Source organism: Accipiter gentilis, chromosome 29 (assembly GCF_929443795.1).
Source record: "Accipiter gentilis chromosome 29, bAccGen1.1, whole genome shotgun sequence".
Taxonomy (NCBI): domain Eukaryota; kingdom Metazoa; phylum Chordata; class Aves; order Accipitriformes; family Accipitridae; genus Astur; species Astur gentilis.
In genome coordinates this window covers 2,286,179-2,312,415 of record NC_064908.1, presented here as the reverse complement: position 1 = coordinate 2,312,415, position 26,237 = coordinate 2,286,179, and the positions used below count along the sequence as shown (strand labels likewise).

General features: G+C 49.9%; 1 protein-coding gene across 1 annotated transcript; it reads left to right on the top strand.

The window, feature by feature from the left end:
- Nucleotides 1–1,448: 1,448 nt before the first annotated feature.
- On the top strand, nucleotides 1,449–25,554 carry CR1L (complement C3b/C4b receptor 1 like). Its single transcript, XM_049832902.1, has 26 exons — nucleotides 1,449–5,424; nucleotides 5,821–6,012; nucleotides 6,663–6,854; nucleotides 7,092–7,188; nucleotides 7,357–7,442; nucleotides 7,880–8,071; nucleotides 8,673–8,744; nucleotides 9,328–9,354; nucleotides 10,050–10,113; nucleotides 10,294–10,404; nucleotides 10,671–10,862; nucleotides 11,142–11,237; nucleotides 12,538–12,654; nucleotides 13,549–13,738; nucleotides 15,839–16,004; nucleotides 16,131–16,316; nucleotides 17,079–17,175; nucleotides 17,911–17,993; nucleotides 18,958–19,152; nucleotides 19,582–19,764; nucleotides 20,320–20,505; nucleotides 20,642–20,735; nucleotides 21,104–21,189; nucleotides 21,845–22,276; nucleotides 22,675–22,698; nucleotides 22,936–25,554. Exons 1-26 carry the CDS (start codon nucleotides 5,139–5,141, stop codon nucleotides 22,977–22,979), a joined length of 3,690 nt encoding a protein of 1,229 aa, XP_049688859.1. The 5' UTR covers nucleotides 1,449–5,138; the 3' UTR covers nucleotides 22,980–25,554.
- Nucleotides 25,555–26,237: the final 683 nt, after the last annotated feature.

Below are 26,237 nucleotides of genomic sequence, written 5' to 3'. Positions count from 1 at the left end.
GCTGGACATGGCAGAAGTGCTGCTACAACAGATTCCCCATCCGTTGCAAAGGATTATTTTACAAATAAAAAGGGTGAGTTGTGTGTCGGCTGTGTTGAAAACAGTGTCTGGGTGGGAAATGTAAGTGTGTAATGTTAAGTAATAAAGACAAAACACCTGCTGGAGGGTCTTGCTACCCAGATAGAGACTGGATGAAAAGCATTTCTCTGGTGTCAAAGTCCAGCTGAACTTGCCCATCCCTGAGCCACGTCTCTTGGGTCAAAACCAGAAAATCTGTCACCCCTGTTGTGGTGGATTTTGTGTGTGAATGCGCTGAGCTCGGGGCTGTTACGTGAGTGTGACGAGGCAGGTGCTTAAGCCCAGGTCCAGAAATGCCCCCATTGCAAGGGCAGCGTGGCCAGGAGGGATTTTCCCCATTTGCTGCATCATTTCGCCACGGTGGGGTTTGTTCCAACCTGCTAGCATCGCCAGGCTGACGGCTGGGACCAAAACCCCAAGGTATTTGTCTGGACTGCTAAACAAGGAATCAAAGAATCCCACTTGCAGGGTTAAAGACAGGGTGACGGGCTGCATGGTTGGGCACTTGTGGAAGTGTCTGTAGGAAAGACGTCGCAGTGGTATCAGTGTAGGAAAAGGGCTCCGAGAAGGGCTTTGCAGGCCTTAAAAGAGATGAAGTGTGGTCATGTTGGGCCCTTGGTAGGAACAAATGAAGGCTAGAGGATCCTGGATCATACAACACGGAAGGAAAGGGGAAAACTTTGTCCTTTGTTTTTGCCTAAAAGTTTCTGCTTTGCTCTATTATGTAACTTCAGAAGGAGGATCTATTTAAAAATTTCTTCCTGCTGATTTTTCTCTTTTTACTCTTTTGTCATTCTTGGCACTTCTTCAGGAGATCGTGTCAAAGCAGCAGCTTTGATCTCAAGTGTGACGAATGCCCCTTTGTGTTGTACTTCAGCAACTTGGCTCTCCTTCCCCAAAACGCGGGTCCTGTAAAATCAGCCCCTCGGTAGCAGAAGGCTAGAGCAAGGGATGAGATGGGGGGAAATGGAACGCTGCCTGAAAACAGCCTCTAGTGTTTGAAGGAGGAATTGTTTGGGGCCTTTCTAAAGTACAGTGCTAAAATTCACCCCCAAACCTGGTGGGTTTTTTAAAAATCTGGGCAGAAGTCTTCACTCTCCTTGAAGATACAGCCAGGCTAATCTTCACGTGAATGTTTCCTTCCCCCAGGCTGCATATACGGACTGTGGCAAGTGCACAGAAAGATTTATCTGCAGTTTTGAAGCAGTTTATTTGTGACGGGTCTGCCCTCCTCCAGCGATGCTTTGACAAAAGGACCCCCGTGGAAGGAACCCTGGGAGGAGGCATTTGCACTTTCCTTGCATGGTTGCAAAGACAACTGGCACGTGCTGCTCTTCCTGCCATCTCACTGCAGATGTAGACAAGACACGCAGTTAAATGGGATCCCACCTATCTAAATATATTGTTGTCTTTTAAAACAAAAATAGTACTGTAAGCATGAAGCTTGTAAACCCTTCACCATGTTCTGTTTCTAAAGTGTCCTATGCAATGGTCGTACTTGTTAGGACACTTTGCTTTAAAACAAAGAATAAGCTAGATCAGGTCTGTCCCATGTACATGTACAAAATGTATTTTTTGAATCGTGATATGTTTTAATGTTCCAAGAAATTGACTGAAAATTACTTATTCAAGAGTTGGCTAATTCCCACAGTTCCTTCTCCCGAGTTTTTATCTTTCAAGCGGTTTCCTCCTAGCATCCCAAGTCCGGTTACGATTCCGGGCTGACCTGACCAGCCTTTCTTCAGGCTGGAGCTGGGAAGCAGCAGTTTCTCAGAAACCCCCCAGGCCTTCTGCAGAATTTCTGACAGAGCCCGGTTACGTCACGACTCGTTCGACTCGGTGTTTCCACAACCACCCATTTCCTTGCTCGCTAGCAACTCCGATGTGCTGCCATAACAGTCACTGTAAATACACAGACTCACAGGACAGGCTGTAAAAGACCCAAATCTATCTGCTGAACTGGGCTACTCCCTTAACTTAGGAATTTCTGGCTGTAGCATGGTCTGGTTGCAGATACACCCATGGTAGCTGCCAGCAGGGTTCAGCTGAAAGCAAAATACTGACTTCCTTGTCTTGCAAATTTATGAGATCATTTCTTTTAGGAAATCATAGTATTTATAGGCTAAATTGAATTTATATTTTTAGTACTTTAAGCACTTTCTTTAGCAAAACCTTTTTTTGTATCATACATAAATTCTTTGCAGTTTATATTTCTGTTCAGATTACATGAAAGATAAAAGCCGTGAGTGGTCTGGGTATCTACTAACCTCATACTGTAAAGGAGCTACTTTTGCTTTCCAAACAGGGGAAGGCAGCTCTGTAATGCTGCAGTCTGTGAGCACATCAACTCCGCACAGACACACAGAAGTAATAGCTAAACGTAACTCTCCAGCATTGTCATACTGCAACAGAGAAACTGGAAATGTCAGGTTTATGTTACTGGCTGCTTACAGTCTTTGTCCTATACAGCATACTAATTGCCTTATATTTAGGTGCCACTCTGGGGTTTTATTTACATTTAGTAATAAATGGTAATTGTTTATAAAGGATAACCTGTGAATTCAACTGCTTACTGTTCCCTTTTCATATTTTATGCTCTTTTCAGGAAGGTATCAGCTTTTAGAGATATCTTGATAATGGTCAGATTTGCTGTTCAATCAGTTCTTTATCAGCACTCTTCCTTATTTATTTTCTAAATGGCCTCCTACACAAGTTTAACTTGGTTTTTAAAAAAAGGGGGGGAGAGAAAGAAAGAAAGAAAGAAAGAAAATCCATGCAGTAATGTTTGGGAACGTGTTTCTAGCAAGTGGTCTGAAAAAGAAAGGTGGAGCGATGCATACCTGCCTTAATCCCATTTAGCCGTCCTGGACGCGAGCTCTGCAGCCCCTCTGCTGCGGCTCCCCCGGGCAGCCCACGGGGTCTGTCCCAAAAAGGCTTTGGGAGCTGTGGGCGACGTCCCGGGCTGCTGCCCGGCACGGGGCTGCAGGAGTGCGTGGGAGCGGACAGGGAGCCAAGGGTGGGTTTCTGCGGAAAGCCAAGAGCAACTCCGGCAGCTCAACCCCTGTTTTTGCTGGCTGGTTTTGCTGGAAAACCTCACGATGTTCCAGTCCGAGCCTGGCAGCGTAGGTGCAGAGAGCAGCATGGGTCAGGGTCCCCTCTGTGCGTGTTTTCGCCTCTGCCATCGCCATCTGCTTGGCCTGATTTCTGCAGCATGGGGAAGGGATGTCAGAGCAAGATAAAGCGAGTTGCCCTCGGTGGCTCCAGCTGCGCAGACGCGGACCTGCTATCACAGGGCTCAGCTGCTGGGGCAGCTCCTGCCTGGGAGGTTTCGGTGCTCGGTCGGTTATTGGGGCAATACAGGGCAAAATGGGACAGCAGGGGTGGGTGGCAGAGAGGCAGAGGGACGGGCTGGTCTGAGCCTGACGGTCTCGGCAGGTACAGATGTCTCCTGCGTGGCCTCAGGTAGGAAAGCAGCCTGGGTCAAGGGGTTAATCTGAACTCGTAGCAGGGGGATTTCACCGAGTTGAAACTACAGCAGCTGGTTCTTCTGATGTACGTGCGAACCAAGCCGCTCCCTGAGGAGGCTCGAAGTTACAAGGATTCTTTGCCAAATACTTCTTGACATCTCGCTATCCCGTGCCAAGGTCGCTGCTGTAAGCTATTACAAAAGAATTCCCCAGCATTTAAAACATATTTTTTCCTGGTAACAACTCCCTTTCGCATTATGCAGCCACCATCCCAATTCAGACCACAGGTGACCAGTGACCTGTATGTCATTTGTCTGCATGTTCACAAGTATTTTAAAGGAATACATTATCCAGGCTGCTTGACTCCTCCCTTAAGAAAATGCTTCTTGGCCTCATTGCAAATGCTTTTGTTGCATATGCTTGGAGCTTAAATTGTACTGGAAAGGGAAATGAAGTGGGGGGGGGGGAACCCCAAAACAATAACTTTGAGCTTCTCAGGGGAAACATCACTGTTTCCTGGATAACAAAGGCAAACAGAGGGAGGCAGGATGGCGCAGGCAGGCAAGCTGCTGCTGGCTGCCCTTTCCTCGGGTTAGGGTGACATCCTCATTGGCAGCGCAGCTCAGCAGAGCGGGATGAGGCAGCAGATTTAGCCACAGCCTTTCCTTTGGCGCTCCCCATAAGTCCTGGGGGCAGGGGTCCAAGAGCAGCTCTGCTTTCCCACACAGTCACAGAGCCAAAGCAAACTGATCCTATGCCTGGCTGGGTCCAAGGACATCCCCGAGCTTCTGCGGGCAGTGCAGCGTCTCCTTCGAAGAGTTTTGTGTCTAACTGGGAGAGTTATAGTGGAAACGCTGGTATCCCCGCGGTCTTGTTTTCTGCATAGGTGTTAACAGAAACAGCTGAATTAGCAGCTTCAAAGTGGGGCTGATTAACAGCCCTCTGGTCTCCCATGCACCCCTCAGGCTGGAGGAAAGCCACCTTCTCTCCTCTCTTTTTGCAGAAAAACCTCTCTTCACGGAGGTCTGCTCCTCGGGTCAGGCAGGTGACATTTGAAGACAGTTTGGGGGGTCGGGTGGGGGGGCTGGTGCCCCCGAGCTGCGCTACGCCGGGGTCCCTGGGCCGGACTCTGTGGGAGAGGACAGAAGGCACCGATGAAGATGCAGCTCTTGTCCCCCCTGCACGCAGCAGAGCCAGTGCTGGGGGACGAAGGGGACCTTCTCTACTCCTCCCGGCTTTGGGGCATGCTGGAGGGTTCACAGCTGGAGCCAGCAAGACCCAGATGCTGCCCTTCTTGTTTTGTTGGTGTTTTGTTTCTTTTCCTTTGGGACTTGATGGCTTTGGAGGCAGGGGTGGCATTAGTGGAACGTGCAGAGAAGCAGTTTGAAAGAGAGCTGGAGGCAGCAGATGTCTGGAGAGCCGGACCGCATTCCTCTGGATGCTGAGCATGTCTCTTGGAGCAGGCGTGAGGAGAACAGTGTGCTTCAATTTAAACCCACTCTGGCTTCCAGCCATGGGTAAGACTTTTATCACAGCATTTCCACGGGATGAGACCGCAGGGAGCGTGGAACGGAGCTCCACACCTCGGGAGCCATGAACCCTGCGGCCAGAAGAGCCGCCGCCACCTCGCACTGCCCACGGGTGCCAGCAGCACCCACGCGTGCTCTTGAGCAAGCTCTCCCCCTCCCTGCGGCTCCGGGAGCGGCTCCCCTCCCTCTTTTCTCCCCGCGCTCCCCGCCCCGCCGTGGCTCCCTGCCTGCACTGCCCGATCCTCTCTGCCCGCTCCCGGCAGCGATGGGCTCCGGGCTCCGCCGCTGGCTCCTGCCCACGCTGCTGCTGGTGTTGCTGGTGTTGCTGGTGTTGCTGCCCGCGGCGTGGGGTGAGTCCCCGGGGAGTGGGGGGGTGAGTTCGGTGAGCCCTGTCAACCCCCCGGGTGGGCTCCGTGCGGGTGGGTGCGGGTTCCGTGTGCTCCGCTGTGCTGGGTGCGTGTCGTGGGTGCGTGTGCTCTCGTGGGGACTGAGAGGGTTGTCAGGCTTTGGAACAGGCTGCCCAGGGAAGCGGTCGAGTCCCCATCCCTGGAAGTATTCAAAAAGCGCATAGACGAGGTACTCCAGAACACGGGTTAGGGGGCATGGACGATGGTTGGACTCGATGATTGTGAGGGTCTTTTCCAACCTAAATGATTCTTTGATTCTATGATTCTGGGCTGTGAGCTGCCCGGGGAGCTGGCGCAGGCAGCTGAAGCCCCGCTAAATCCAGGTTTATCTGGCTACAGGTGACTGTGGGCCGTTGCCAAATATAACACACGCGGAGCCCCCCGAGGATGATAAACATCGGGGAAGCTTCAGGGTCGGCTCCAAAGTACGGTACAGCTGCCTCAGAGGTTATGTGAAACGCCCCTTGCTGTCAGATACGATACAGTGCCTTGCAAACTCCCAGTGGTCCAACCTCCCAGAGTTTTGTGGTCGTAAGTATTTCACTTTCTTGAAACGAGTTGCTTAGAGACGCACGCTGCTTATGAAAACATTTACTGCTTTAGCAATCGCTGTTTCAAGGGTTTCCCCATTCAAAGTGACACACAATCGAGTTGCGGGTCAGAATATCTCGCTGTTCCTTCTTCCTAACTCTGCTTAGTCTGTTGGTGCCATGTGCGAGCACTCGTGTGTTAATAAAAATAGATGAGTAGCCTGGAGAAGAGGAAAGAGGAGCAGAGCTGTAGTGGCGAGCGCTGGCACAGCTGACTGCTGACACAAGAGCTAAATAAGGGGTAACGTTTGGCATTGGGGATTTGCAAACCTCCACGGTGAGAACTGGCTGCACTTCCCCGCCTCAAATGCTTCATCAGTGGAATTGGCAAGGGAGGTAAGCACTGCACTTGTGAATGACTGAAAGAGAGGAAATTTTAACATTTAAAATATTTTTCCATTAAATAGTCATCTAGGAATATTTTTGAATTACACAAATTACCAATCTCCTTCTTAAAAATATTTGTGGTATCCCTATTCTCAGGGAGGCTTGTGTGTTATCAATTAGATTTATGTTTATACATAGTTGAATGAAAAATATTGTTATTTTTACTTTGTAACTGTACACTTTGGTTGTCTTCATTGTTGCTAGGTAGCTGTCCCAGCCCGCCACACCTGCGTTTCGCTAGAATATCACAAGAAGATGGGAGGCAGAACTTTTATCCTGTTGGTGTCTCGGTGAAGTATTATTGTCGCTCAGGCTATGAGAATGCCACAGACCAGCTGCCCACCAGCACTTGTTTTGACAATTTAACATGGTCAGAAGTCCCCGAGCTGTGTCAGAGTGAGTGTCTCCATGTCGTTTCATCTTCTCCAGTGTCCTCCCACAGCTGCATCTGCAGCACTTGTGTTCTGAGTGCCACGTCTGATTTGTATTTTAGGATTGCTTTTTTTTAGAGACATTTAGCATGAAATACCATCAGATGCCTGGCTTGACATTGCTATACTGTCACAAAAAGTATGTCTGTGGGTTTTCCCCCCATCCTTGTAGCATCCCAAGGATAATCTTATTCTTTTTTAGGGAAATCTTGTGGTATTCCAGCAAATCCAGAACATGGCAAGGTTATTACAGATGATCATCTGCTTGGTGCAAAAGCAGATGTAGTTTGTAACCACGGGTGAGTGCGAAGCCAGCTGCCCACTGCATCCCAGTGACCTGGCCAGTCACTGGCGTGCGAGCGGGGACAAGGGGCTCTGCCTGTCGAGTCCTCGGCACTTCTGTGGGGTGACATGTTGTTGGTTGGTGACAACAAACTGATTTGGGGTTGTGCCCTTTACCCCTGCAGGTACACATTAAAGGGAGCGTCACATGTCATCTCGTGTTCCCTAAGGGGAGATAGAGTTGCCTGGAGTCAACTTCCAGCTTGTCAGGGTAAGTGAAGTTGGCCAGCGCTTAACTGGAAATACCAAATATTCCAACTCAGAAATACTGAACCGTGTGTTGATTTTACTAAATGAAGTCAGGTAAGTACCTCTGGAAGGGAGCCAGCTGGCACGATGAAAGCAGGGACTAGCCAACAGCATCGCTGGTGCCTTCTGCACGTGAAAGACTGACATAAATGAGCAACCCAGGGGCCTTGGTGTCCCTGCAGGCTGCCGCTGCCCCTGTGTACGCAGGACAGCAGGCTGGGAGGCACCTAAAAGCAACCGCGGGCCAAGAGGGTGGCCAGTGCTCCCATTTCAGCCCTGCTCCTGCAACTGGTGCGATGCAGCCTGTGTGCAAGCGGCCCTTGGGTTTTCCTCTCTTCACATCGTGGAGAGGAGCATCCCAGGGGTCACCTCCTGAACTCTTTTCTTTTTCTCCCCCAGCTATTTCTTGTCCTCCGCCTCCAGCTATTCCCAACGGGAAGCACGACGGCAACGGTACGGAGTTCACGTACAACTCAGTCGTGCTGTACGCGTGTGACCCTGGGCTCCAGCTTGTGGGAAATGAAACTCTGCGTTGTACAACAGAGAACAGTGTCGATGGCATCTGGAGTAGACCTCCTCCCGAATGCAGGGGTGAGTGTTGCTGGATAATCATCCTGTTCTCGAGTAGTTTTTCTTGCTGTGCAGTTAATCAGTCCTAATTCCCTTCCCTCGGAAAGGGAAGGACCTCAGTTTGGACAGGCATTCCTGTAGGGTTTGTTGCCAGAGGAGCAGCATCTACTTACAGCAGTGATGGTTGGCAAGTCTGTGCTTTGCAAGGTGCCAAGCTCTGCTGAAGAACACCATCAGCACAATCGTATGCAGTTTTACATTTTTCCCTTCAAGAGGAAAAGGTAGAATTTTAATAAATGATGTGTGAAGTGTATCACTAACTGCAAAGCTGGTGGACTAGGATTTATAGCTTGGAATGGATTTATAGCTAATGTCCAACAACACCGGGGCAATATGGCCAAGCAGGACAGCAGAATCCCCTCTATCCGTAAGGCTTGTATTGTCACCAAGAGCTCCCTGTGTGACTCTTCCACAGCTCTCGCTGTTGTAGCCACGGATGCACAAGTCACCTGCCCATGCTACATTTACTCCTCAGTGAAGTATTATATATAGGATGTAAAAAATGGAGAATTATATAAAATATAATTTTGAGTGGTTTTCCTTTATTTTTTTCTCTGTATAGTGAGGATTACAGCAGTGACAAACCGCACTGAACCCCTGGAAGAGAATATAGCAGAGAATCGTTACTGGCTAGGTAAGAGTTCAGGAGATGCTTTCTGCCTCAGAGCCCTTTTAATTGCTGTAATTGCGCCCACATTGGATGCCTGTGACTCCACACACTGTTGGATTTCTGCTCTCACTGTGCCTTCTTCATTTCTTTTGGTGGGTCCAACTTCCAGTTTCTAAGGGGGCTGCACAGGCTTGTTCCCTGGTCTAATCCCCTTTTCTCTCTGCTCCCAGCTGAGTCACTCCTTAGCTGATATGATACAGGGTAGGATTTTTGATGCTTGAATCTCCCTCCATGCAGCCAAGCATCTCAGTAGAAACTACAGACGTTATCTTGGCTGTATGTGGACGTTGCTGAGGGTAGAGGTAGCCTGGGGTTACGGACTTCAGCTCCATTAGTGGAGAAAGTCGGGATGAGGGACTCAAGATGAGCATAAAGATATGTGTGTAGTTAACGACATCATTGTTTTACAGCATTTTGTCTTCTCAGCAGTGTTACGGTTATCTGGGTTTGAATAATATTGTTCTGTGGGCATAGATAAGGAACTTCCCTGTTTGGTTATCAGCATTGTTAGCTTCATTTTTTTAACATCAATTTTCTTCTTGTCTAGCAGGTATCCTCATCCCTAGTTGCATTGGTAAGTAGTTTAAAATTGAAAATGTACTTTCCTAACCCAAAGCTGTTATTTGCTGTTAGATACCTGTCGTCAGTGGTTTTGGTTTATTCACTTCACTGCCCTAGTACTGAGCGTCTCTGGTCAGGATTCAGGAGGTTCTCTGCTGTTGGGTAATGCAGCAGCATTGCAAGCAACTGGATGGATTGTCTATGTCTTAGTATAAAACATTACATCAGTTGAATATGAAATGAAAGAAGCTAAAGAAGCCAGTGTAAGAAGCCAACCAAAAACTGTACGTCCTGTCACTCTTTAATTGATAAAGTTGCTTTAAAAGGCCTTGGCAGACATTGAGAGATGAGAGATCGGTGAAGCCTGTGACATCCTTGTTGCAAGAGAGATCGAGTACTAAAAATGGTATGTTTAAAATACAAAAGAAACAGGAGGCTGTCTATAAAAGCACTAAAGAAGTGAGGATCACACCCTTAACAAGTTCATCATGGCATCACACTTAGCAGCGGTTCCTGTGCTCCGTGTTCAGAGACACAAGAGGGGGTTTGCATTATTCCAGCTAAGGGGAAGCCTCTGGGTGGTAACAGGCAGCCCCAGAGCAGGGAATTTTGCTGCCAGTCTTTTACCAAAGTGCAGTATCTTACTTAAATTACATACCAAATTTGTTGTTTATTTTGTTTTGTTTTTTTAATTTCTTTATTTTTTAGTTGCTGCAATAGCCCTTGGAATTCTAACTGGGATCATCGTGAAATGGAAAGACAATAAAAACCAGTAAGCGAGCCTAAGCTGCCCCTTACAAATCATAACTTTCCCTAAGGATAACTGGGTATTTCCTTTTAAGCTCTAAGTGATAGTAATTACCTTCAGTATATATTTGCACGGTTGATACTATCTTTCCATGTTGCTAAGTTGCTTTTTGTTCTATGAATTTTTTCCTTTCTGTCTCTTCAGCTCTTATAATATGCATTTACAAAAGCACGAGATGAAGGGAAGGGATCCACCGATGCACCCAAAGATAACAGACGATGAGAAGCAGCCCGTGCTGTGGCGTTCCTATTTTTGGTAGGTTTGCTTGTTCACCTGCCCAAAACATTGTGCCACTCTGCCGACTATACCCACGGATCTCACCGGTGGTATTTCTAGCTACGCCACACCGGCACGGCACATCTTTATGTATTTTTTGACTCCAAAATGCCAACACCTCTGCTCTGCGATGAACACGCCACTCGCCAAAGAGGCGACGGCTGCTTCACGCGAGGGTTTGGTGTTCGCCAGCTGCTCTCGGGGCTCGGGCAGGAGGGATTCCCCCATCTCTGTCTCGCCCGCAGCCACGCGACGAGCTGCCACGTGTGTCCCAGCTGCGAAGAGCAGCTGCACGCCGCCCTGGCCCCCCGCGCCGAGCCCGCGCGCGGCGGCTGCGCCGTCTGCGAGGACTGGCTGAGCGCCCGGCCCGGCACGCCGCGCACCTACTCGGTCCTAGGCATCGGCGCCGGGGAGAGCCAAAACCCGACAGGCACGAGGTACCGCGGCCGACCGGGCGCTTGCTGCTGCTCCCCTTGCACGGGTCCATGGGAAGCAAAGTGGGGGGAAAGGGGAGCTTCTTGCGGGGGAGAAAGCGTCTGTACACGGCTAGAGCGGGTTTTGCGGTTTGAATTCCTTCGGTTTCTTTAAGTCCAGTTTTAGCAGTAGAAAGTATTTGCTGTTTAGGAAAAAGCGGTTCCGCAGGGCAGTAGCCATTCTCGGAAAGCCATGTGTTCCGGTGGATTCAGGTTGTTTTCTCCCTCTTTCTCTGCGTTCAGCTCTCCTGCCAAAGCTGGAGATGTGCTGAGGGCTGACGGCACCGGCGAAGCTGTTCTGGAGCGGAGCGAGGCAGAGCAGCCCATGGACCACGAAGGGTCTGTCTTCCATCTTCCACTTAAAAGCACACAGGTGCCACGGTGGGCTTGAATAAAAATCATTTCAGAGTAGAGCAGAACTGTATTTATTTGGGTAGAAAATAAGGGTATTGTACACCTCCTTGTTTATTCCCACCTGTCCTGGTCTCAGCTGGGATAGAGTTAATTTTCTTTCTAGTAGCCAGTATAGTGCTGTGTCTTGGATCCAGTATGAGAAGAATGTTGATAACACCCTGATGTTTTCAGTTGTAGCTAAGTAGTGTTTATACCAAGTCAAGGACTTTTCAGCTTCTCATGCCCAGCCAGCAGGAAGGCTGGAGGGGCACAAGGAGTTGGGAGGGGACACAGCCAGGGCAGCTGACCCAAACTGGCCAAAGGGGTATTCCATCCCATGTGGCGTCATGTCCAGTGTATAAACCGGGGGGAGTTGGCCGGGGGGGCAGATTACTGCTCGGGAACTAGCAGGGTATCGGTCGGCAAGTGGTGAGCTATTGCATTGTGCATCACTTGTTTTGTATCTTCCAATCCTTTTATTAGTACTGTCATTTTATTATTGTTGTTGTTCTCTTTCTTTCTGTTCTATTAAACTGTCCTTATCTCAATCCACGAGTTTTACTGGTTTTTTCCGATTCTCTCCTCCATTCCACTGGGTGGGGGGAAGTGAGCAAGCATCTGCACGGTGCTTAGTTCCTGGCTGGGGTTAAACCACGACACCACCTCTTTCCTGTCTTGATCCTGTGTCGAGTATTACAGCATTTACTTACTTTTAAAACACTAACGTCTCTGCTTTTTCCCCCCTAAAACAAAGGAGCTCTGAGCAATTTTTGTGCTTTTAAAAGGCATTCTGCACGTGCACGTGTTTCTCCTATTTCTTTACTTGTGTTGCTTTCTGGCAGCGGCAGCGTACGCTGCCGTGCCCCAACGCTGCCCGCAGCGCTCGGCGTGCAGGGCCGGCCCAGAGCTGCCGTCTCTGCTTCCCCTCTGCTCTCTGAGAGCAACGCCGAACTGCAGCGTAATTGGGTTTGCAGGTCTGATGAGGTGAGGGTGGGAACCGGGGCTCTAGCTGTAAAGAAACATCTTGTACACTTTAGCAAAGCAGGCTCTAGCTGTAAAGAGGCATAGAAACATCTTGTACACTTTAGCAAAGCAAGGGAGGTTTGTGACAGAGCTATTTCCAGGTTTTCATCCTGCTTGGGATGGTCCCTCAGTACCAGGGAAGCCGGCGGTGCCCAACTTCACGGCAATTTTTGAGTCTCCCTTGAGAGACTCAATGCGTGTCCTCAACGGTGCTTCTCCACAGCAACCATCACGTCTGTCCCACCTGTGAAAGCTGGCTGCGCGCCCACCTTGGCCAGTGCGAAAGCCGTCCCGTGGCACCCGGGCAGCGGCCGGGGGGGCCCCGCCGGCAGGACGAGGGGTGAGTGCGCTGCGGCCGGAGCAGGCGATTCCTCTCGGCAGCCGGGCACCGCGGCGTGCACCGAATGTCCTCAAAACTGAGACTTAACCGCTTAACTTAAAAATACAAATATGACGGAGGTGCGTAAATGCGGTTCCGCTTGCTTACAGCTCGGTATCGGGGTAAAAGCGTGGTGCCTGCTTGCAAGCAAAGAGAGGTGGAACTGGTGTGAGGTTTATTTGAAAAACGCTTGTGTGGTTTCTTTGGGCGTCTCTGAGCCAGCTTGTTCTCCCAGCTGTCCTCACTCGGCTCAGCCTCACGTCTTCACTGGCCCGTGATGGAGCTCTGGTTTCAGTTAAGTAGCAAAGGACCCGAGTGCTGTAAGAGACTCTGCAGCGTGGGCCTTCTGTTTACCCAGCTGCCGAGTGCTTTTTCCATCTCTAGGCATAGTTAGTTTGTTCGGGGCAGAGCAGTGATGAGGTGAGCAAAGTGATGCTGTACGCTCAGGCAGTTTTTGACACCTGCTCATGCGAGCCTTGTGCTCTCTCAGACCCACAAAGCTTCCTTAACAGAGTCATCACGGACAGAGGCAAATTCAAATAAATATTTGGTTAAAGCAAACATGGTTGGAGGTGTGCATCCACCTGCTTTAGCTTTTGTATGTATGTACTTCTTTTTACCAATAATTTATTTCATGCTGCTCCCACGAGTGCTTGCTCTTAGCCCTAACCCTGGAGGAGCCATTTCAGTTCTGCACTCGTGAATCGCTACTTGTCTGAGTTTATAAAGTTAGTACTTTTGAAATTGTTAATGAAACTAGCTTTTGCGGGTGCTAGAGCCTGTGCGGTGTGGCTTGGCAAGGAGCACTTTCCAACACGAACCCGTCAGGGCTCACCCCCAGCTCTCTTTCCACAGCCTGCAGGGTCCCGTCTGCCCTCCCTGCGCCGACCGGCTGCACCTCTCCCTCATCCACCGCGACACGGCGAGCTGCCCCGTGTGTCCCCTGGCCAGAGAGGGGACCCCGGCTCACCTCGTCCCACGCTGCACCCCCAGCTGCCACGTCTGCCCCGTCTGCACGGCGCCCACCCACGCGCACCTCTGCCAGGTACCCGACGGTGGGGACCTGCGCGGGGGGCACCCAAAACGCCCTTCGGGTCACCGTGGCCGGGGGCCAAGGTGCCGCAAACCAGAGGCTCCAAGGGTCATTCCTCCCAAATCCAAGGGGCTGCAACACGCAGCAGTAAACCCTAATTAACTGCTCGTTTCCCTGTTGCAGGATAAATGGCGACAGCTGTAGCATCCTTAGCGGCAGGAAGGTGGTTGGAGAGAAGGGAGAGTTGCTACACTAACTCCTGGTGCCAGGGATGAAGTTCTAAGTGCAATAAGGCAACCTGAAGTCCAGTGTCTGACTTTACAATCAAGAATTTCTTTGTGAAGAAGCAGGAAAATCAAACATGCTTCAAATCCAGCTGCGTGTTGGTTTAATGTCTACTTTTTCATTTGTTTTGGTACAGAAAAACTATTTTTGCAGCTCTTAAAGTGAGGCTTTAAAAATTCAGTAAACGTTTCTTTCCACTAGGAAAATAATTTCATAGTAAACACTCTCTTTGCACAATCTTGCAAGATTCACTTATATTTTTTAAACTACATTTTTACTGAGGTTCCTTTACCAGTGTGCAGATACGAGTGCGAAAATTGCAGTATTTATAGTAAAACTGTTTTGTAAATAAAAGAAATATAAAATAAGCCATACTAGTATCCTGGCTTGGGTTTGTTTTTTTTTCATATTTACTAATCGAACCTTCTCATAGAGCACTTTAAATGATTTTGCAATCTCATTCTTTGCCGGATGTAATCAGCTGCTCAGCTAATTGCTGCTGCTCAGCTAATTGCTGTTGTTGTGTTGCACTGTTGTCTGTAGCAGTGTGCCTGGCCTTTCCTGGGAACTGCGATGACAGAGGCGAGGCACCACTGCTGGAGCAGAGCCCGTTTCCACCCCAGGCAGTATCGGTGAGGTGTGCGCTCCTCTCCAGGTGTGACCTTCCCCTTGGCCAACCCCAGGCATTTTTGGACCGGTCATATTCTGTACGCAAAAAACCCAGGCTGTGGCTCCAGCAAGGAGTTCAGAGGATTAAACTAGCTGCTCCCCGCTTGGTGTTTGCTGGCTTGTGCTCCTCATTTTGCTTTGACATGGGGACAGAATTAATAGTCATAATACGAAAGGTGTAAAAATTGCCTTTCTTCTTTATTGGTGTTTGCCAAGAGATTGAGTTTATTGGTGTTCTGGTGGGAGACAGGCAGCGTTACAGGTAGCCCAGACAGGGGCCGTGCAGTTATCTGATTCTGCTGTTGTATTTGTCACCAAACTGGGACGCGGCGCGTTTCCGTGAGCTTGTGCCGATGGGTGCAACCCTCGTGCTGCTTTGAGCAGTGGGAGAGGCAACGGCCATCTGGGCGCCCGAGCCGCCCCGTGCCCTGGCTGCCGTCCCTCACCGTCCCCTTTTGATCGTCCCTTTGAACCTGGGGCTGGGGGCAGCAGGGGCTGTTCCGGGGGTGCCAAGCGGTCCCCCCAGCGTGCCCTAAGCCTCACCGAGCAGACGCGGAGGGAGAGGTGCGATGAAAAGAAGACGTGGGCATGGCGCGACGCGGGTGTAGCGGTGGTTCGATCGCCCTCCGAGCCCTGCAAAATCACGGGGAGCCTGGGGCGGCCTCACCCTGTCCTTGAGTTGAGGATCAAGGGCAAGTGCGATGGGGTGGACCGCCCAAGAACAAGCATCCCCTCCCAGGACAGACACTCCCGTGCTTTTACAGCATGGCTTAGGATAAGTCATGCAGATGGGTGGCGGGTTACTCATCTCTCCGGGTAAACCTTTCCCTGCACCGGCCGGGGGCGGGGGGGGGGCAGGGGGAAAAAAACCAAAAGGGAAAGGGAGCTGCCCCACCGCCAGCAGCCCCCCCCCTCTGCTCTGCCGCCGTTGTTAACCGGCATCGCTTCGTACCCGATAAAGAAAAAAGCGGCCGCGCCGTGGGAGCCACCGCGCCCGCGGAGCTCGGCGGAGCTGAAGCCCTCGTTGACCTTCAACAGCCGGAAAAATCCTAATCCTAATCCTAATCCTCCTCCTCCGCCCCCGGCTCGTCCCTCGGACTACGATAACAGTGACGAGGGTACGGAATGCTCGGCCCGGCCCCCGGCCGCCCCGGAAAGGGCCGTGCTCGGCGCTGCGCACCGCCTCCGCCGGCACCGGGAACGGGAACGGGAACGGGACCGGGAACGGGACGACCGGGAACGGGACCGGGAACGGGACGACCGGGAACGGGCACGACGATGCGCTGGCTCTGCGCGATGCTGCTGATGCTGCCCGGCGCTTGGGGTAAGCGGGACCGGGGCTGCGTGGGGCTGGGGTTGCGTGGGGAAGGGCTAAAGCGAGCTCCAGCCCCCCCCCCCCCCCCCCCCTTACACTTTTCCCCCCGCCATCATCTCCCCCCCCTGCCCGCAGGTGACTGCGAGCAGCCGCCGAGGTTTGTCTTTGCGGAGCCCCCCCAGCCCCTGCAGGAGTCCTACGCCGTGGGGACCATGCTGAGATACACGTGTCGCCCGGGGTACACGGTGGCCGGGGGCAAGTCCCCCCTGGTCATCTGCCTCCCCAACTCCACCTGGATGGCGACCCCCGACTTCTGCATCGGTGGGTTTCCCCCCCCACCCCCCACCCCGTGGGCTCCTGGGATCCGGAGGGGGGTGTGGGTGGGTGGTCGGGGGGAGGTGCATCCCCTGCTGTACCCCAGAGCCCACTCGTGGCTCAGCACGGTTGAGAAGGATGGAGGGATGCTCCCCGGGTTACTGGTTTTGGGGGCAGTGGGGAACAAGCACGCACCCTGCGTGCCTGCCCGGGGTTGCCCTTCCCATGTAGAAACGCTAATCTCTGGGAGATGATCTCTGCCCTTTTTAATGACTTTACCATCTCGTGATGCAGTGTAAATGCTATAATACATCCGCACAGAAAGAATGTTCAGTGTGCAAAAGGCTGTGGGAGCCTGTTGTCCCCGTGGTAATGCACCTGTGCTGGCCCTAGGGTGGTCAGTGGGTCCCTCCCCGTCCCCTTCTCCTTCCCGCTGTTTCCTTTCCTATGGACCAAGACATCTGCCCCGAGCCCGCTGGGGTCTTTATGAGTTGCCTTTCTCAGTAAGCGTATAAACCTTGGCTTTTCTTATTTGTCCTTAGCTCTATTTGTGCTTTTATTTCCCTTTTATTTATGTTTTAACTTTCAGTTGCACAGAAGTTGATGTGGATCTTTTATCTTTTCTGAAATTGCTGGTACTTGCTCATGAGGGAAGTCAGGTGCCTGATAAGTGGTCAATTAGTCTGTAATGACACTGAACAGCACTGTCACCTGCATTTGACGATCATGCTATAAAATAAAGCTAATGCCGATCACTTGCCCTTCCAGGGAAGTCTTGCAGTCCACCGGTTATCATGAATGGCAAGTTTGACTACATGACCAACCTCCAGTTTGGGGCGACAATAACCTACACCTGTAACGTTGGGTAAGCGTTGAGCCGGGCTCCTGGTGAGTCGACGGAGCCGAGGCTGGGAGACAGCACCCATGGGAGACTCGGAGGCTTCTAATAGCTGGGGGCTGTTGTCTTGGCAAGCACAGGCACAGCAGGAGATGTTTGGAGCAAGGAGCTGTGGGAGTCAGGCTCTCTCCTGCTCTTGCTGTCAAAACATTCTCTTCTGGGCATGAGAGAGTGCTCTTTGCAGACTGCTTTTCAGTTGCTTTGCAAAGAATTTTGTTCCTGTCCTGTTGGCACTCATTAGTAATTCAGCGTTTGCTGTAGTGCAATGGGTCCGGCTGTCGACGTCTTAGCTAAGGGGTCTCAGGAAAAGAGGGCTGCGGTGTCCTGGGGATGCTGGCAGCAGGGCGAGAGGGAAAGAGAGCGGTTCAGGTACGTCAGTGACACCTAGCTCTGCTCAGAAAATAAGTTGCTGTTTGGATCTACCACTGCACAGCACGGGCCTGAACAGACTCAGGGTAGGGATGCTGTCTTGCCCGTGGTCCTGTGAGCTTGTATCCACCCACTGCAAGTATTAAGTTTCCTTTAACTGCATCATATATTGCATTTCCTTAGGTATTGAGAAAATTGTATTTTATAGGAGGGATAGCTGGTTTTCCCCTGGGGTTCAGCTCCTCCAGAGAATACCATTAGAATCTGTACAACTTTCTGAATTTCCCCAGTTTTCTTCACTTTTTTCAGAGACTCAACCTTTTCTTTTCTTAGGTACCGCTTAGTTGGGAAGCCATCTGCGCAATGTGTACTTAAAGGCAATGAAGTTACTTGGGATCACGTTCCCTACTGTGCCCGTAAGCAGATCTTAAATGTTTTGTGTACATCTCTTCCTAAAAAAGATTGTATCACTATATGTCTGTTAGTTTGGGGAACAGCAGGTGGATACTGTCTTTTTGGCACCTAATGCAAATTACATTAGCCTTTAATGAGACTGACTGCTTACCCTTCCTCCAGACAAACACTCTCGGTGGAGCTGGGAATGAAAATTAAATACGAAGGGGGATCTGTGGATGTTGGCAGCAGCTTTGTAGTCAGATCTGTGAGAAAAGCAGCTCCCGAGGCTGTTTGTTGGTATTGCCCAGCACAGGCACGCAGCAAGCTTTCTGCCAAGCTGGTGTGGACGCTGCATCACTCCTGTTGTGTTTTCTGTCAGGCAACTGTTGCTGAATTGTCGATCAAGAGCTGTGCTTGACCGGGAGTGGGAAGACTTCAGACATAACTGGACATCCCAAACCTCAAATTTCAAAGGGGAGATAAATGCCAAGAGTTTTGGTGGTGCTATTTGGGCCTTTTTAGCATCCTGTGGGATGGGCCTGACCATCGGCTGCTGATAGCTTAGGTGGTTTGCTGCTATAATAGGTATTCTGGCTTTATTCTTGTTGCCACAACGAAGGTAAGGAAATGCCATCAACAGTAGGTGAGGGTCCCAAACTGCTTGGTGAGACCATGTTTATTGCCTCCAGAAGGCCTCTTCTGTAGTGTCTCCTTTTGGACAATAGATGCTGTTTTGCTGGTTTACCATTTATCCATTTTAAAAAAACCTGGAAAACATTCAGAATTTAAAGGCGCATTCAAGACTTTAGGTTGAGATGATTGCTTTAGGGCTGCTTCCCTGTTTTTTCTTCAGGTTTTTTTTCTTTGTTTGTTTGGGTTGGTCTGTTTGGTTTGGTTTGGTTTGTTTTTTTTAAGTAGCTAGACCTCAGTTTTATATTTGATGTAAATGTTTTTGCGTTTTCTTGCTGTTGCTTTCCCATGCAGCTATTTCCTGTTTACCACCTCCTATGATCGAGAATGGGCAGCTCATCAATGAGAACACAGATTTCACCTTTGGCATGGCTGTAACCTACAGGTGTAACAACAACAGTTTTTCTCTTATTGGAGATGCCACGATTCACTGTACGGCGAATGATAACCTCCAGGGAATATGGAGCGGTCCAGCCCCTGAATGCAAAGGTAAATGCTTTCTTTTGTCTCCTTATTCTTTTGACTTTGTTTCTTATCCTTCTCCAGATCCATACTTTCCTGATGGGCTGCCAATCATGAGAATGTTGATTTGAGTCTAAAAGGATTCCCAGAAAGCTTAACGCAGTGGTCTCCCAAGTCATGGTCAGAGACAGGGCTTGGTTTAATGGATTCTTCAGCCCACAGAAAGCCTCCCTTTCCCTGCCCATGCCCAGGGCTTCCTGCAAATGAAAAATGAAGCTGTCACGTGTGCAGTTTCTTAATGACATCTCTGTTCACAGAGTACTTGCACCCCACTGGGGACCTTCCTCTCTGAAAGTGAAAGGATGTCAGCTCTCCTAGTAAGCTTCTCTCATAATGCATCCGCAGAGCTTTTCCTTCTTGTAATAAGTATTCTTATTGTCTTATCTTCACTTCCAGTGGTCGCATGTAAAAATCCAGAAGTGGAAAATGGGAGAAGGTTATCTGGCTTTGGCACTGAACACGCGTATAAAAATACAGTGACCTTTGAGTGTAATCCTGGTCATTTATTGAATGGTAGTAGTGTAGTTACTTGTGAAGCAGACAGTACCTGGAAGCCACCTCTGCCAACATGTGACCCAAGTGAGTACAAACAAGTTTATTTCCTTGAGCAATTGCAATGAAGTAGGTCTAAGAGCTGTTGAGCAGATCAGCTTCTGAACCTTGTGCACTTGTAGCCATGCCCTTGCAGAGCGTGCCAGCTTGCATCCTCAGCGTGGCAGTCCAGGCCAGTTATATATTTACACCTGAAGCTATTTATTTATGAAGAGCAAATGATCCAAAAATGCACTGAAAGGAGAGATATCTGACAGGCTAGCTTCACCAGCTTCCAGACCTGTTGGGCATGTTTGGCTTCTGAGCTCAGCTGAATCGAGGTCCTGCAGGTTGGGTTGGTGGTCACTGAAGGCGCATCTCTTGAGACAGAGATGCTACCTGGTCTCCATCTTTTCTCTGGTTAAGCAAACTGTGATATATGCTGCTGTTTGCTAAATGGGTTGTATGCAAACTGTGTCGCAGAACCTGATATTCGAACAGGTTAAAATGCTGTGTGCTCCAGAACATGCAGTTTGCTATCGTTATTGCAGACCTTTTGGGTGCTCTTCTGTAGCTAACCTTGCTTTTGTCTCCAATCGTTAGTGTACTGTGGTCCTGCTCCACACTTCCTTTTCGCTGAGTTAACAACGGCTGTGGGTGACCGGTCCCCTGTTGGAACCAAGCTGAGATATCAGTGTAAACCGGGTTATGCTGCAGCGAGTGGAAAGTCCTCTCTTGTCATTTGTCTGAGTGATACAACTTGGTCTGCAGACCCAGACTTCTGTATACGTGAGTATCTCCGTTTCTCTCCTGTCCTGACTGACTGTGCGAGTTATCTGTACACGCTTGAGATGTTACTCTGAAATTTGGGTCATGCCCATCTCCGGGTTTGAAGTCATTCCTGTGCTGCTTTCTTTTCCTCTAGGACAGCAATGTACTCCTCCCACGATAGAGAACGGGGATGTGACTGCAGACAGTTTCCTTTTTGAGTCAGTTGTGACGTTCACCTGTCATCCTGGGTGAGTGGATCACTGCTTAAAAGGGACCAACTCGGGGGTCACAAGACAGGGATCCCAGGCAGTAACATCCACCCCCCACCACACCCCAGTTTCCCAGTGCAAGTCTCCAGTGAAACCGTATATTATATCTTCAGTGAGATAAGCAGGTGGCAACACACATGTACTCGGTAATGCAGAGAACTGCTTCAGTTCAGCTTTCATTAGTGCCCTTATTTAGTGGCTTTGACGTGGTCAGATCCTGTTTCATAGCAGGGCAACTTCGGGCTAATAAGTCGACTGCATGCAGTGGTGGGGAGGTGGGGTAAGGACCCTTTCTGGGTTGTCTTCTGGAAAGTCTGGAAAGTACTAAACTTCTTCTCTTTCCTTAGGTATGAATTAAAGGGGTCTTCATCTGCCAAATGTGTGGTATCAGGAAATGGAGTTGATTGGGACACAGCACCTCCATACTGTGAAAGTAAGAGGGAAAAACCCTGCACAGAGCCATTAAGATACTAGTTGGAACTGCGCTGGTGTAGCTGCCTTGCTGACGGCCTTGGGCTGCTCTTACTTGTGCTTTCTTAATTCAGTCAGCTGTAAAATTCAGGATTTCAATCCTAACTCATGCTGTGAGGCCTTAGGTGTAATATTCTCGTACAATTCAGAAATTATGCTGACAAAGTGGAAGGAGCGAGGGAAGAGCAGAAATTGTAGAAAAAAACAGTCACAGGAGGAAAGTTTTCTTTCTCTAGTTACCAGGGAAAGATTAAGATAATTGGATGTTAGAACTGTCTCCACTCAATTTGATATAATGCTGAAATTGGGCGTTATGAAGTCAGTGTATGGTGTTCTGTGAAGGTAGAAATGGCCGAAACATTTCTTCTAGCCTGATTAGGCACTTCAGTGCCTTATTTCATGGGGTGAGACCCTGAAGGCTATGTTGTGCAGTACATGCAGTACGTGTTGCGCTAACGTGCAGTGACTGAAGTCCAGTGCCGCACGAGAAAGCTCAAAGTATTTTCGGTTGCTGCTAGATGCATGGTGTTTGGCTATGTCTCCTTCTCCCCATATACCTCTTCACCTTTTCAGTTAGGAGAAGCACTCAGACACTCTTGCTGATGTTCCTTCTGTAGGTCAGCTCCCACGCATCCTCTGCAAAGACCCCCCCACGATTGACAATGGGATGCACAATGGCACAAAGGGCACAGAATTTGTCTACGGCTCCGTTGTAGTTTATAAATGCAAGGATGGCTTCACCCTTGCTGGAGCAGCCTCTATTCACTGCAAAGCAGATCATCAATACCATGGAGTCTGGAGCGAGCCTACTCCTGAATGCAAAGTTGATGTTCCTCCTGTGGAACAGTTCCCTCACATTTTCTGTGGAAAGCCACCTACGATTGACAATGGGATGCACAATGGCACAAAGGACGTGGACTTTGTCCGTGGCTCCACTGTAGCTTATAAATGCAATGATGGCTACACCCTTGCTGGAGCGGCCTTGCTTGAGTGTATTGCAGGAGATCAATACCAGGGAGTCTGGAGCAAGCCTGCTCCTGAATGCAGAGGTAACTGTCTCTCGTGTCTGTCTTGCTGCCTCCTCTCTGTCTTCAAAATACCTATTTTTTCCTTCCTCTGTGAATCCTCAAATCAGATAATTCTGCTAAAGGAGTAAGCCTTTGATGCTTCCTGAAACGGCTTCAGTTAAAATCTTGTGCCAAAAGAGCATGATTACCTTGCAGCGTGGACTCGCAGGCTAGTGGAAATGTATCCTTGTAAATACATCTGGGTTTTAATAGGTAAATGTCTCTAGAGCTGGGCTGTGCAAGGCTCGAGTTCTGTGTGTTGCTTGAATTTTCTTCCACGTGCATTAGCTCTGATTTGAGATACTGCATGTCGTGTAGTCTGGTGAATTACTGTGCTGAATGGGTGCTGAGTTTCACGTTTTGGCTCGCTTCCTTTCCAGGTGGAGCGAACATGATCATTGTTGGTAAGTAATACGTATTCCCGTCCTGCACTCTTGCCTATCTTTGTGTGTTTGTCTCCTGTGTGTTCGGCTTGAAGTAGGCTTAAAAGCCTTCTGCTCCAGGCTGTTGTCCTGTTTATATTGTTGTTGCTTTAAGATCATGCTGTGAAAAGGCAGGGGAAGGCAAGGGGAACCAGGGAGGGAAAAGATAGTTGAATATGTTTGGAGTGAAGACTGAAGCTTCTTATTTGTCTCTTGTAGGAATCTTCCCCCTCCTCCTGGCAATTCTGGTTATGAACGTCTAGATTAGGGAAGGGGCACGGTGGGAAGGCACCTGTAGACGTGTCGGACTTGATCACGCTGATCCCAGTGCTTTGCTTTTTCTTCCTGTGAAATTGGCCTTGAAGCAGCAACCAACAGACCTGGGATGACAAAGCCCAGACGCTCTCTGTGACTGCCCGGCAAGCACTCGCACTTTTGGCTGCAGCTGCGCCTCGCTTGGACCCAGCAGCTCCTGCGCGGGACTGGGATGGGATGGATGGGATGGGAGGCTCTCCACTGCCCAGCTCAGAATGCTCCTCAGAAATCAAGTGCAGTTATCCCCAGTTTAAGTCACAGTGATGCCAAAGAGCTTCACGCTGCAATAGCGTAGGCTCAAGAAAATCCTGCGCTTTGGGTAACTCCACGTGTTCAGTGTCTCAGCCCCACTGAGGGCATGTTGTGCCTGGTCCTGACCAGGATTTAGGGTTTTCTTAAGCATCCTGAGGTGGAAAGCGCTGCCACTGCCGAGACGATTAACGGTGAATGTCTTCATGTGAGTGATACATACTTAAAGAAATTGTTTGATACAAATAGGAAGCGTAAGTTGGGTATTATCTGTGAGTACTGTAAGCATTGAAAATGTTCATATAAAAGCGCAGCTGTAGCCATTACTTCAAGGCAAGTCTGAATCATTCTGCAAACAGCAATCCTTACAGATCAGTAATTTTACCAGACAGGAAAAAAATTTAAATGCCTTATTACAAAGAACTACTATTCTGACTCTTCCCGTAGGCACTAAAATTAGTTTTAAACTTCAGCTGAAGGTCTCTGCCCTGGCGCTATCTTTGTGTGCCATCGAGGCTTTTCTGCAAGTAGCTGGCGGAAACACCCTTCCTGTCTCTGCGGTGACTTAACGCTTCTTTTGAAGTGCCGAAGCTTTCGGTGGGCTGAAAGCCCTGTGAGGAACCATGCCTGATGGGTGCTCGGGGGCAGTGGAGCTCATCCGCAGGCAGGTGGTGTCTGGGCCAAATGCAGAATTTGCAGGTGTCTTGGCAGATGCCACCAAACATCAGGAAGCTGCTGCGTGTGAACCTTTTCACTTTCTGCTCAAACGCCACCTGCCTGGGGCGACTCCGATGCAGGGAATTGCTGTCTGAACTTGCACTTTAAAGGCTTTTCCAGGTGGTGCTGCGCACCCCGACCATGCTGGCTCCCACCGTGGGTCAGCCGGGTGCCAGCTCAGCCCCAGGACACCTCGGGGCTGCTGTGACGCTGGGGGAGGAAGAGCACGGTTTTGGCCTCTTGCTCCGCTGGCGGCAGGGCTGGCAGGGCAGCTGCACAGGGTGACTGTTGCTCCGACGCTGCACCCAAAGTAGGCGCAGGTGCTCATCAAGCCAAAGCCTTAATTTACTCCTCCGTGGGGAACGGGACACAAAACCCCACGTGTTTTGTGTCCTTTGTTTTCATCCTGCCTAACCTGACCTGGTTGATGGTTGTGCTGAGGGCGGTTTGCGAGGGTGGATGGAGGTGAGGGAGGGAGCGTGCCCTCCCCAATTCGAGTCAGGCTTTGGCAGCGCCACGAGGACAGCTCAGACCTCGCTCACCTTGTCTAAACCAAAGACACGGGCAAAAGTGCCCTTGATTTGTTTGGCTGACAGAAAGCCCACGTTGTGATGTTGGCGTCCTTTTCCAGTTTTAACTGAGCCTTGCTAAATGATCACCTAATAAGCTAAAGAGATAAGTAGCATCTCGTAAAATGAAGTAACAATTTGAAGGTTCCCTGGGAATCCTGTTTATAAGGAAGCAAAACTGTGATGGGATTTAGACTTGTTAAGCCTGAATCCAGCTTGAGACACTAGGACTTCTAGCTGCTGGTAAAGCAAGATTTTGAGGTTTGGGGTTTTGTCTGATGCAGAGGTACATGACCTGTCTGTGAGTTTCTTGTGATGCACAGTTGGGAATGGGAAGTATTTGAAATGTGCCTATTACATACTTTTTGTTTCTGCATTTTCATCAGTGCTTTCCTGTTAACAGGAACATGCATCTAATTAGAGGGAAAAACACACATAGCCATTTCCGTCAACATGTTAGTCTTCTTCCAGATAGACCCACAAAGTTCTCCCTTCCCAGCAGAGCACTGTCCTGTTCAGCTGCCACTGAGGTACCATGAGATACTGTTTTCGGAAGCCAGTCTTGCAGAGCAAGCACTTGCAGATTGCCAGTTATTTTTATGAATCTCTTACTGTAAGCCATGTGAGTGACTAGATGAACAAAACACCAATGTAAAGCCTCATAGCTTAGTGTCATGTTCTGTTCTGTTATTTAAATTCCAGCACAATTGTTCCTACTGCGTAATCCAGTGTTTTTTCCAAATGATTTAACACATGATTGGGGGGTCAGCTTGAAATGATCTCCCTGCAACCAAATGGAAGGAACCGTGAATGCTGTGACATAGTTTACGGGTGTTGAAAAAGGCTTATCTACTGTGTTTGTAATTGAGTTGTACGTAATTTTGCTTTATAATCTGAGTGCAACTAAGCAAGTGCAATTCTGAAGAATAAATGTTGGATATTTAAATATTGGAAGTTCTTTGTCAATAAAAGGGATAAAAAGACTCGAGTAACGCGCGTCTTGCTGCTTGTTTTAGGCTCAGAAAGCATCCTCCGCCACGTGAGGCGGGGAGCTGGAGGTTGCTGCAGCTGTTGCTACATCAAAAAGTCCTGTCTGGATTTTTATTCTTCCAGCCAGCGGCGAGGGATGACACCAGCATGGATGAGTCCTGGAGCAGCCAGGGTCGGCTCAGGAGGATTCGGATCCGCAGCTGCAGGGCAGTGTGCAGGGCTCGGCCGGGGGCTGCGCATCCCGGTCCGAGCACCCACTGCCCCAAGGGACGGATGTGTCCCCAGTGGCTACTGGTGCCACACATGCGGGAGGAGGGAATGGCCCACTCTGCCCTTCCCGTACCCAGGCGGGCAGACTGTACCCCTTTAGCTGGTTGGTGGGAAGGGCTGCCATCACCGCCAGAACTCGGGCCACTTCCCCTAACCGAGGATGCTCTCCACGGAGGGCACAGTTCGGCTAACAGCACCTCTGTGCCTGCACCTCTCTTTCACAGAAGCCCATGGGTCCCAGGGGTCCATCCTTTCCTGCCAAAAACAGCAGCAGAAGCAGCATGTGGGACCCGCAGCCTCTCCGGGGGTGGTGGCTGCGCCCACCCTGTGCCGGGGAGCCCACGGGTTCCTGTCCCGCGGCCCCGGGAAGCCCCGCAGCTGCGGCTCCTTCCGCATGCGGGGGGTGGCGGA

What these genes read in the sequence shown, in the direction of transcription:
- CR1L (XM_049832902.1), top strand. Translation starts at nt 5,139, where the DNA reads ATGAACCCTGCGGCCAGAAGAGCCGCCGCCACCTCGCACTGCCCACGG. An exon ending in TCACGTTCCCTACTGTGCCC is followed by an intron (nt 17,994 to 18,957) that starts GTAAGCAGATCT and finishes TTTCCCATGCAG; the next exon opens with CTATTTCCTGTTTACCACCT. An exon ending in TCTGCCAACATGTGACCCAA is followed by an intron (nt 19,765 to 20,319) that starts GTGAGTACAAAC and finishes TCCAATCGTTAG; the next exon opens with TGTACTGTGGTCCTGCTCCA.